Source organism: Vanellus vanellus, assembly GCF_965231255.1.
Source record: "Vanellus vanellus genome assembly, chromosome: 6".
NCBI classification, from domain to species: domain Eukaryota; kingdom Metazoa; phylum Chordata; class Aves; order Charadriiformes; family Charadriidae; genus Vanellus; species Vanellus vanellus.
In genome coordinates this window covers 31,062,928-31,075,567 of record NC_138911.1, presented here as the reverse complement: position 1 = coordinate 31,075,567, position 12,640 = coordinate 31,062,928, and the positions used below count along the sequence as shown (strand labels likewise).

General features: G+C 35.9%; 1 protein-coding gene across 1 annotated transcript in view; it reads left to right on the top strand.

Annotated features, from left to right (window-relative positions):
* Nucleotides 1-10,057, top strand: part of UBR1 (ubiquitin protein ligase E3 component n-recognin 1) — a 72,359-nt gene extending 62,302 nt beyond the window's left edge. The window contains 8 exon segments of the mRNA XM_082484978.1: nt 189-276; nt 1,961-2,094; nt 3,339-3,447; nt 5,227-5,283; nt 5,775-5,852; nt 6,513-6,683; nt 6,858-6,959; nt 7,457-10,057. Coding sequence (XP_082341104.1) covers nt 189-276; nt 1,961-2,094; nt 3,339-3,447; nt 5,227-5,283; nt 5,775-5,852; nt 6,513-6,683; nt 6,858-6,959; nt 7,457-7,598 — 881 coding nt within the window. The 3' untranslated portion in view covers nt 7,599-10,057.
* Nucleotides 10,058-12,640: the final 2,583 nt, after the last annotated feature.

Genomic DNA, 12,640 nt, shown 5'->3' with positions numbered 1-12,640 from the left:
TTTATAACATGCAGTTTTAGAACATTTGTTAGGTTAAAAAGAGCAAATGGAAAATAATTAGGCAAAACAAAGTGGAAATATTTCTGTAGTGCAGTTTAAAAAAAAAAAAAAAAGCTCAGTATGTGTAAGAAGTGAAGTGTGTTACAAATGAAGTGCATTTATGGTGGGATTCATCTTTTTGTGTGCAGAATCCCCTACTGCTCGATCATCTGACAACAGCGAGGAGGCACGGTCTGCACAGTCTTTCTGTAGAGAAGTTTGCCAGTACACCAGTGGGTAAGTAGCAGTTCAGTTACAGCATTGCATTTTCCTAGAAAGATGGCAATCCACAGGAATTAACCTGAACAACACAGAAAACAAGAAAAAAATTATCCATTTTGTATGGGGAGTTAGCACAATGCCTAATGCTTGCTTCCCATACTCCTGAACACTGAAAAAAAGGAAACTTGTGAAAAGAACACTTTTAGTTAGAAGAGCTACTTTTTGTGGACAACAGTAAATTCTTAGCCTAAGGATGAAAAGATACCTATATCCATTCTGGACGGAAACACAACCTCTAACTGTAGTAGCTCTTTTTTCTTTGCCTTGATTGTGTGGTTTTTTTTTTTTTTTTTTTTTTTAATGTCTCAATTAGAGTTGGAAGCCAGAATGAAGGAAATGGTTCGACTCTAAGAGGGGGAAAGGTGTAAAGATAAACACAGTTACTTATTTGTTTGAGCATTAGTGACCATCTTTCCAGGCTTGTTTGATAAATGTAGCTAAAGACGCTTTAGTACTTCAGTATGTGTGTGAAATAAGCTAGAAAATATGGATGTATCCGCTACAAGTTTGCTTTGATTTCTCTTCACCGAGGCTAGTTGCAAAGATACGTTTCTCAAGGATTGACAACGCTACTCACTTGTCTAAGAGTTTTAAGTCTAAATTTCTAAATAATTAAAATTTGCTACTTAAATAATAAGAGTAACTTTTCTGAGGCATGAGCTTCGAATCATAGGTTCTGTGCCTTTTGGAAAATCAGGTCATGGTATTGAGATGCTTAGGTACAGAATTAAATGCCAAAGTTTAGGCAACCCAGCTCTGAATTTTTTAGTGTTTTCATTTCTGCATATGCATTGTCGTTTTCTAACTCTGACCTATCTGTGCTTAAACAGCACAATCTGCATAACGATTTTACAATAGCCTGTGATGTTATGATACAGCTTTACAGGTTGTTCCTCAGCAGGTCCTGGTCAACATTTGTGTGAACATCCTGTTCATGTAAATGTGAATTTAACCAAGTTTAAAATTTTTAGAAAACAGGGACACTGTAAGTAAGTTAAATGTACTATGTAATTTAGACCAAATGCTCATATCGCACGAACTGCAAGAATAATTACTGAGATGAGTATCAGTCTGGTATTTTTTGTCAAAAGTGGGATTATTATAGCTTTATTTTAAACAATCTGAGGGTTACTGTTGTGACTTCCATAATGAAGTATGAGGTATTAATTTTAATTGTGTTGGCTTTGTTGTTCCTGAAGAGTATTTATGTTTGTTTGGTTGTTTCTTTCCTCATGTTTGAATTGCATTCAAAATACCAAGTGAATGAAAAACTTTCATCGTTTCAAAAAAATCAATTGCTCTATGCATGATGCTGTATTGCACAGTTTAAATCAGGTTATCTTGAGTTACCTAGAAGTGGACAGCTATCTATTGGCTATTTGTCTTTTATAATTCTGAAAAATATAAGTTGTGATAATTTGAAGGTTTGATGTAAGTGTTCTATGTAAATTCAGTACTCGTTCCTTAGGCAAAGGGGAAATCAGAAGTTAGGTGCTGGTGGCTGTGTTTCACAGAAGTTGGGGTACATCAGTGTTGCTTCTACACATCTGCCATTCTACCAATGCTAACCAAAATGTGAAAGTGCTTGAAGGATTTGCACTGTGAGCTACTGCAGCTATTTCTCATTTGTGTATTGCAGTTGCTTTAGTCAGGATATTCCAGGCTGGCTTGTGTGGGATTGTGTTAAAAAAGGCATCATGCCTTACCTTCGCTGTGCTGCTTTATTTTTTCATTATTTGCTGGGAGTTTCTCCACCTGAGGAGCTACTGCAAGGTAAATATGAGAAAGCAAATGCATCTATATATTGACTTTGTTTACTGTTTTCTTGGAAGAATGGAATTTTTAAATGTACACAATAACTTAATGATAGTCAATACATTAAAGTAAGACTTGGAAAGAAAAGGAAATACTAATTTGTATAGGAAGGGGCAGGCATGAGAAGCTGAGTTCTCTCACCCTTCTTTGCATGGAAAAGAGTTACTTTGTGTATGTGCAAATATGTGACTTATCAATGATGTATTGATAATAAGTATTTCTGGCTACAAAGATTCTGTGATTTAAAGATAATTCTCGGGGCTTAGATTATATCACCTGAGAAACAGGCTGGAGTATATTTAAAACAAACAAACAAGAAACAAACCAACAAAACCCCCTTGTTGTGCAGTTGCTTATGTTGGTAAATGCTAAAGACATAGGGATTCAGCAAAACAGAGCCAAGTAGAAATAAAGCACGTTATAGGACTTAAATCTCTTTTTTGAAGGATCCTAATGCACTACAGATACTAAACCCAAAAATAAATATTTTGTTGTCTGTCAAAATGCAGTGAAACACGGAATCATCAACTATTTGAAAGGAGGACCCAAATTGCTATGAACAACTGAGACAAAATATAGCATCTTAAATTGAGTTATATAAACTGTGAACTAAGTTTGAATATGATTAGAGTATATGAGTCAAAATCTCTGCACTTTGGGATCTGCTACTGAAAGTTTGATTCTATAGGGAGGAGTCTTCCTGGTGAATCAGCAGTGCCATTTTCTGTAGCAGAGCCAATAAATGACCGCCCAGCAAACTATTAAATTAACCCAACTTTATGTAATGTGTTAGTAATGACTTGATCATAGCAAAATTGGATATCCTTGCAGTCCAAAAGGACAGACAAAAGCTTGAAAGTGGTAAGTAGAGAAATCTGCTGCACTAGCAGGTGTTATGTATTCTGCAGTGAAACGGAATTTAAGCAAGGAATTCTGTTATTACAGTGACTTATGCATGATTTAAAAATTACTTAATATATGCCAAATTTGTTAAATGAAGCAGATCCTCAGTTAATGCAAATTATTGTAGCCCTGGTTAAGTCAGTGGAATTGCACCTCATTGTACTAGCTAGGAGCTATGTTGAAGCTGCAACGTACATCTTATTCAGTGAAAAAAGGATCAGGAGATTTCTAGTTTTAAGTGAATTGTTCAGCAGTGCTGAAAAACTTTGAGTTGCTCATCTTTTCTTTTTCTTTTGCAGTTTCTGAAGAAGGGCAATTCAAGGCACTTTGTAGTTACCTCTCTCTGCCTACCAATCTATTCTTGCTCTTCCAGGAATATTGGGACACAGTAAATCCACTGCTTCAAAGGTACTAATCGGGACTGGACAGGCCATGTTTTTTTGTTGTGATGGGCCTATGGGAATTCAGGATCAAATTTCTTAAGTTCTAAACATTTGCGTGATGTACACAGGTATACTGAATCTCTTTAAACACTTCAAAAATATAAGACGTTCTGTGTTTTGTGGTAATTCAAACATTAAACAATTATAGCTTAAGGGCCATGCATCAATCATTCAATGCAGAAAGAAGTTATCATAAACCTTTGCTTGCATGGTATACCCCTTACTGTTCACTGGCCTATTTTTAATCTGTCTATCAGCAAAAGTGCTGATTACACGAGCTATAAAATGAGAATATGGAAAATTTATGTAGGCTTTGTGCTATTCTCTGGATTTGCAAAATACTGAGGAATGTCGAAGATAGCTTAATGCTTAAAAGGTACAATTTGAGCATTAGTACATTGCAATCTAGCAGTAAAGAAATAGTTGATAAAATTCTCCATTTGAAAACACAAGTTAAAATAAACAGGCACCCTCTTCCCCCCTGACTCGGAATAATCCTGTTATATTGCATTGCAGAATGTCTCCATGTATTTAATGTGACCTTTTGAGCACTTGGTTGCATTAATTATCATTCCTGGTTCTTGGCAGAAATCTCTGGCTCCCACTAGCTTTTCCTGGTTGTTTTTTGATTTGGTCTTTTTTTTTTTTTTTTTTACCCTCTGTTCTGTTTTGTTGCCTAGATTCCTTCAATTTAGGGAAATTTTGAGCTGTTGAGTCCAACTTACAGTCCATATAGCTGACCTAAACAATTCCCTACATACAATTTTACTCTAATTAATTGCATTTGTAGTATATATAATTACTTATAAATTAATAGCATTTTCACAGGTAAATTATTTAATAAGTTTGTTTTACATGTTCCTACATGTTTGCTCAAAGACATAACAGTGCTTATAAGAGAACACAGAGGATAGATGGTTGTGAACATTAGAAAATGATCCCCAGAGGCAGGGCTAACAAATCCATCGTAGCGCTCCCAGTCAGAAACAGAAGTTTCGAGTAGGAGGCTACATATTTAATGCAATAGTAACAGTTGTCAAATCATCATGCAAGTTCCCATATGTTTTTTGAAAGAATCTTATTTCAGAAGACTCAATTTCATGATTGTTGAGAAATGTGTTAAATGAGGCATACTGGAGTGACCATCTGCTATGTTTCTCTCTCCTCCTCCTTTTTGTAGAAATAACTTAAAAGGTATCTTAGACATACCAATTCCTTGGTTTAGTAAATTGCCAATATCTACCATTGTTTTGGTAGACACACTTGGCCATCCTAAACAAGCATACAACATGCAATAAAGCATTGTAAAATAACCATTGGGTGACAGTTATTTAATAAAACAATAAATATTTTCCTAGTAGAATGTACTTAGCATTTCTTATGCTGTGACTTTCAGCAGATATATTCCAAAAGGAGCTGTGTATTGTAGACCACTTGGAGAACTTGAATATGTCTGAAGATTGCTTGCATTTTTTAACTCTGTGTTAACTCTGTGTTTTCACGTGCATGTTGCTAATTTTAAGCATTGTTGTTTTTCATGTAGGTTTTTCTCTTGTATAGAAACTTAAATTCTTTTCGTGAAGTGAAACTCTAAAGAATAGCTGTTTCTCCTTGTGAAGCTTCAGCTAGAGTTATCGATGCTGTATCTCTGTTCTGTTTGCTTATTGCTTACTAACTTAGTTTAGTGATCTTAAATGTATATTGTTATCAAACACTGTCATCTGCAATTGTTTGTTTGAAATAGGTGGTGTGCTGACCCGGTGGTGTTAAGTTGTTTAAAGGGGAAAAGTGTTGCAATAAGGTAAGTTTGGTTTTGTTATTATTGTTGCTTTTTCTTCTGTTTTTGACTTAAAACTGTGCAAAGAATGAAGTGTTTGTTGTGGGCAGGTTAGAGTGCTTGTATTTTCTTCCTCCTGCTCTACTACCAAAAGTACATTTCTCTTTACGTGGTTGTGTATTACTCCTCATCCAGGGACTTTTCACTGAGAACGTACAACATTGTTAGAAAGCTATCTAGCTTTAGTCTAGGAAAAAACAAAAGCTAACTGAAGTTTGATGTATATTCATACATGTAGGTTACATATGAAATTTAATTTCATCAACTTTGGAATATGGAAATGCTGAAGCTCCCATGTGGAGCTTCTCACTTGGGCTTCTAGGACTGAAGAACTGCTCTAGAACTGCAGAAGTCTGCAGAAAGGACTGAAGGCTTAGCAGGAATTTATACCTATCCATTCTTTTCTTTGCTGTGTTCTTTATTTTTCTCATAATAGTTCTTTTTCATTTACCCAGGTATCCTAGGAAAAGAAATAGTTTAATAGAGCTTCCTGAAGACTATAGCTGCCTTCTGAACCAAGCATCTCAGTTTAGGTAAGATGTGACATATTTAGTTGTCTTCCTAGTTGTGTTGTCATTTTTGGCCACTTTTGTATTCTTGCAGTTACTGTAACTGGTGTTTAAAACTATGTACAGAAATTATTTTGCAGAAGTGAAGGTGATCACTGATACGGTGATACTGGCCAATACTAGCACACATTCATTTTAAATCTGAAACACAACAGCTTAGTAATTGAAGTCACTTGTGTTTGATAGGATAGCATATACCATTATTATAGCTTGGTCTGCTGGTCATTTTTCACCAGTTCAATGAGTGTTTGGTTTGGCCGCAAGTCTGAAAATTATTTTTGCACTGGACGAAACAAGCCCAGAAGGTTGGCACTGTTTTATGCCAGGAAGAGTGAATCATAGGATAATTCAGGCTAGAAGGGACTTCAGCAGATCATCTACTTCAACTTCCTGCTCAAAGCAGACATCTTGCAGATAAAATATTTCAAGAAATGTAAATACATAGCCAGAGGAAGCAGATATGTGAAATATGATTATGACATAGTGTGTCTTAGGTCTTTGTTTGTTTGTGGTGTGGGCTTGGTGGTGGTGGTGGTGTTTTTTTTTAAGGAACATTACTGATAGCTAATGTTTCTTTTTAAAGTTTTAATTCCTGCAGTAATGCTCTGGTTACACTTCTTCTAGGTGTCCGCGGTCTTCTGATGATGAACAAAAACATCCAGTATTGTGTTTATTCTGTGGGGCTATGCTGTGTTCCCAGAATACTTGCTGTCAGGAACTGGTGAATGGGGAGGAGCTGGGAGCCTGTACTTCTCATGCTCTTCAATGTGGAGCTGGAGTCTGTATGTTTCTCAAGTAAGTACCTAGCCAGAATTTAATGTGTTAAACAAGTAAAGGGAATTGTCAAAGCACTTGACTCGTTTTGTCTGAGATGAAGAAACCTTCCTTTGACCTAAAATATAGCTCACCAAAAAGTTAATCTGCTGGGAGTTGTCTTGTATTTTAAATGTAGCTGTTTTTTTCCTTAAGAATCAGGGAATGCAAAGTTGTCCTCATTGAAGGTAAAACCAGGGGCTGCTTATATCCTGCTCCCTACTTGGATGAATATGGAGAAACAGATCCAGGTCTGAAGTAAGTAAATGTTTGACTTTATTTCTTTCTACATTTCCATTTTGGTATCTTTTTCTTTCTTATACCCATTAGACAACACGTTCTTCCTGCTAGCATGTACAGCACTGTAATATGGCCTTGTGAACTTGGCCTGGTGAACTTGTTTAACTGCAAATTTGTGATGGCAGTTTCCAGTCCTAAATTGGTTATTCATAATGGAAAAATACACTTTTTTAGTATTGTTAAATTTTCTTACTTTTCCCAAGAATACTTTGTATGCTTTTCATCAGAAATGTGCAACTGCCATTGCTGAAATGTCATCTTGGAAATTGCAGTCATTGCTTGTTGCATGTAGAATTTTTTTCATTTCCAGTGGACTTGTTGGTATTGGTCTTCATACAAGTATTTAATATCTTCTGGCTGTCATTGAGAGTGTTAATGCTAGCATATTATTGGAACAGCTTGTCAGTTGCTATTCTAATATGCTTATTGGTATTCTCCTTTTTTATTCTGTAAAGACGAGGCAATCCCCTGCACTTATGTCGTGAGCGTTACCGGAAACTCCATCTGCTATGGCAGCAACACTGCATCATAGAGGAGATTGCCAGGAGCCAAGAAACGAATCAGATCTTCTTTGGATTCAACTGGCAACTGCTCTGAGTCTCTTGATTTTTAGTGAAAACTTTTACCTTTGGCAGCGCTTTGGAAAAGGAAAGGATGGTGGCAGTAAATAATCTACTGTCAAGTGGATTCTGTAGTTCAGACACAATTGATGGATTCTCGAGGTTGGATGTATTACTGACACATTGAAACAGAATCTCATGTCATATGTTTTGCTCTTCTCTCTTTTTTTTTTTTTTTTCTTCCCCAAAAAAGAGGAAAATCACATTATGTAATTATAACTGAACATTCAGGTCCAGAAATATTTCCACTTTTTTGAGAAGTTGTAATAGTTTCACATGTTTTGATGAGGACAGCTTTCCAAATGCTGTGCTTCAGGGCACATACCACGTTTCTCTCTCTTCCATGCCTTGAGAATATACCTAAATGGTGTTGCTATGGAAAAGCCTCCTTTACTTTCTTCCTGGGTTCTTTTCCCAAGCTTATTGAAGCTTTTACATAGGTCAAGATCTGTGGCATCATATTGGATTGGAAGTGGTGCCAGGCCTTTAGTAATCTGTAGCAACAGGTACAGCAAACATTAAATTGTACAGAAAAAGCCTGCGTTCAGCTATATGCTGGGATTTAATGAAGCATTTTCATTAATGAAGACTTTAAAGGAGAAGCGTGGGGTAGAAAGTGCATGGGGGAATTACCATCTTGCTTGTTGCATCAAAAAATAAAGTCTGTGCTTTTTGCATTGCCAGAACTGCACTTTATCTAATGAATTTGTCCTCTCATAATCTTGTATATCCTAAGAGGTCTAGGGCTACACTGTTTGGCTAGGTTGTGGTTAGTTTTACTTCTTTTACAGTTTTTCTTCTGAGATTTTCCCCAAGAACCAAATGTGAAAATACTGTTAGGTAGTTGTAGTGTAGCTCTGCAAGTTATCCAAGAACCAGAGACTTCAGTAAAGTAGAAAACCTTCAAAGCTATCACTGGACTAAGACCAAGGCCCAAAAGCAGCAAGTTTTAGAATCAGAAATAGGTTAGTTTGCTTGTATTTGAGGAATTTTCCACTCTTCATCCTCTGTTGCTATTGTTTGGAGCCCTGCCTGCATAAATGAAACTGTGTGTTTTGGGGGGCATGTTCAGTGGTTTGGTGCCAGTTAGAGCAGAAAAGAAGGGAAAAACAAAAAGGTGGCTAAGTTTGTCTCTTTGTCCTTCAGTAGTTAATAGCACATTGTGATTGAACTCTCTCTCAATGATATGTGATTGTGCTTCAATTCTAAATGTTTGTTGTTCTGTTTTCTGAATTTCAACCGTAATATACATGAGAGAATTTGTAATGTGATGGATAAAAATGCTTTCCCAGGAAATTGCATTTCTTTGTCAGTACTCTAAATTTCCCTACCCCTTTGCTATGTGGATTCTTCTGTGTCATTTTAATAGGGCTTGCAAGGGGAGGTTTTCAAATTAATGTATGAGAGTGTGTCTTTGTATTATTTCATTTATTTTTTTGCTACTGATTGTATGAGAGATAGTAGAATCACAAATAATGATTTAGCATTAAATATCATTGTTCTCCTAGTTTTTAAAATTTTTAGAGTATGTATGAGTGCACTGAACGGCACCATAACTCATCTAAAAATGGAACACCAATGAACTCGAATATTGTTCTGTTTTCAAATACTTTTTTATAACTTTTGCTGTAATTGTTCCCTGGCGATATAAATAGTTGGTTTTGGTATATTTTTCAGGTATTCTGTTTCTTGCAATTAAGACCATACTCCTTATTTTGATTCTTTTGGATTTTAAACCTGAATATGAAACTCTTTAAAGACAAACATTAATTCTGTTAGTCTTCTCTAAAATGTGTTTGAAATGCATACTGAATTTAGAAGAACAGTTGTCATGAAAACCAAAACACTACTTACCAACAGAAATATTGGATTAAAACTAGCAAATGTATGGCTTATTGATACCAAGACTGTATTCACTTACTGTTTCCCTCTGATATTTACCTATTCATTTATCATAACTTTTCAGTTACCTTGCACTTCACTGATACAAAAATTCCGTTATCAAATATGCAGTGAGATCACTTTATTTTGTTTTCTGTCTGAATTGTAGTACATAAGGACAGGAGCTGGTCTGAGCAGGTGAGCTCATGTTTCAAGCTCTAGAAATCTCTTTGTAGCTGAAGAGGTGGGAGAGAAAGGTTGCATCTTTCTGTACGTTTGCACATTCTAATTTAGCAAATGGGCTCCCATACCATTCACTGACTAGCATGGTCATCTTTCATTTCATAAATTACTATGCAGTTTTGTTCACTGTGAGTATAATCTGTACTTAGTGATCGCAAGATGCTTATGCCACTGATTTCTGTTCCATCCAAGCTGACAGAAGAAGTTATTTGATAATGCACATATTGGTATCTTTAATTGCAAAAATGTAAATTTGAAACTTGTATAATGTTCTTGTGCTTTTGAAATAAAATATCTTGTATATGTATATTTAAAAAAAGGAAATAAAGTAACTTCTCATAGATTATTCAATTTTTATTTGGAGGCGCTTTGACGCTTCACAGTTCATTTTACAAGAGCATTATAGCAGTGTCTGTCAGTGTGGAAAAGGGGAAGAGTTAGTAAATAGTTGGTAAACAATACTAGTTATCCCTGTAGTGCATATCATCAGTGTACCAGTTAGTAATGGTGGCGCACTTTTTCATATTTAAAAAAATATTCTACTTGAAACTTGTCCTAGTATTTCACATGCAAATTTCTGCAGTGTCTACCTCAATTTGTAAAAGAAATCTAAAGTAAAGAATTTAATATTTAGATGGTCTTAAACTGATTAGTTGAGTGATTCTGATTTTGTGGCTTCTCAAAGAACTGACTGTACTGTAAGTCAGATACTTAACGTCTAGAAAGGGAAAGTTTTAGTGGTGTTGGTCTAATGTGCTGTGTGGTATATATTAAAAAAAAAAAGTGTTTTATTACAGAGCTAAGCAAACAGCCAAGAAATCTTTTACATAGAAATGGCCAGTAGTTCTTGCCCCTTTTTATGTTACAAGCTACTGGCTGTCACCACTTTCTTGCTGGTTTGTTGTAGCTTTGGGCACCGTTCAGCTTACAGAGTCCGGGTGTTAAGGGTGTTGCTCTCTATGCTTATTCTTATTAAAGCAAATGTTTTTTAAGAACCAACTTCTGAAAAGGTAAGAGGTAAGGGTAGACAGATTAAAGTCTGCTAGCAAAAATGTTCTGAAGATCATGAGAACAAGCAGCCCATTCATTGGGGGGGACCAAATAAACCACAGCACCATTTCCTGCTTAGTAAGAATCCCAAGGTGCAATGTACAAATGTACAAAATTATATAGAGGAGGATTTTTGCCATCATATGCTTTGATTTATGGTTGAAATCCACTTTATTTTCTAGACAATAGCATTGAATAATCTCCACAGCAAACTAGTCAGATTCGTGGTACAACATCTAAGTTTGTTACTTAAATTATTTTAACCTATTACTTGGCAAGAACTTCAAAGGTACTTTCTTCAAAAATGAAAGTATCGTCTTGTTTAATTTCTGTGGCACAATCTCTTTCACTTGTCTTTATGTTTTGCAGGTAGGCTAAGTTTGGGCTTTGATAAAGAAAACATGGGTAATAACAAAAATCCACTCTTATACAAGCCTCTCAAGCCCAGTTATTTCTAATTCTAGCTACATTTCTCTAAACTTGCATTCAATATGGTTGAAAGAGTACATGAAAGAAAAGCTGTGTCAAGGGAAACGTGCGTTGAAGGAGAGCAAGATGAAATTCAAAGGGATTATATACGTTATTTCATGTAATGGTGAGTAAGAGGAGACCAGGTATGAAGTTAAACATAAAGCACTAAAACTGGACCTGAGTTTTCTTTTTTATTTCTGAGGGACTACTGTTTGAGATCAGTGTCAAAAATAGTAGTATAGTTTGTGCCGTTAGATACCAAGTTGTTTGACAACTTGGAATTAATCAGACTTAATTTTAGGAGGTTTCTAGGTTTCATGCTTGAGTGAATGAGCCTCAGGGAAATGTTGTGACGCAGGTAGTGGGGACTGTGGATGTCATGATTGTTTCAAGTCCATGCTCTGTTTGTGAAGACCTGTGGTTAGTCTTTTTCAGCAGACTGCAGAACCTTATGTCTCCTCCCTCTTAATAGTGCCTGAAATGTAGTATTAGGCTCTTTGGGTACAACTACTGAGATACAGTCTAGTGCTGGGAGAGAGGTCATCCCAATGCACCAGAATTTCTGCTTGAAGGTTACCCTGAACATACCGTGGCAGCCTGAGGAATAATTTACTCTAAATGCAGAAAAGCCTCCAATCATTCATCCCATTTTTCTTTCTGTGAATCATGCTGACCTTTACTAAAAGTGGCAAAACAAATTTATCTTGATCATGTGATACTGCAGATGATCTTGGAATATTTATTTCCTAATTCAGACTTATACAGAACTTCATTGAGCAATTTGATGGACATACTCCAAGCAGTCTGCCTCCGTTGATTGACATACAGGAGCAGGACAAGATCATCTGTTTAAGTGATGGTCTCCTCATAAATAAGGACTCTACCTGTGTTCTGTGGGCTTCACAGCATATGGTACTCTGCTAAATGACAGAGTACATGCAGAGACTGAAGCGCTCCCATAGCGGGAAACTGATACAAAGCACATGTGTACCAAATGATTTGTAAGATTTTAAATACCATGAATCTTGTTCTGGAGAGAACTATGTGATTGTATGCAACGTAAAAAAAAAAAAATCAGTTTGCAGAAAGGACGTTTCTAGCTTCTAAGGAAATGTGCTGTGCTCATTTTTTTAAATATAAATGAAACTCAAAATGTGCTCTGTTTGTATATTTCTTACTAATTATTTTTTTCTTTATGATCAGTGTAGAGTAAGTGTTTCCAGTGGTAATCATAAGCTTTAAAGGAAGAGCATCGTCATTGCAGTTTCGACAGGCACTGTAATAGTGCCTTCACTGGAAACTGAGCATTAAAATGTTTCAGGGTTTTTTTTATGAAGAGCCTCAGAAAGAAGACAGTTTTATGCATAGATGAAT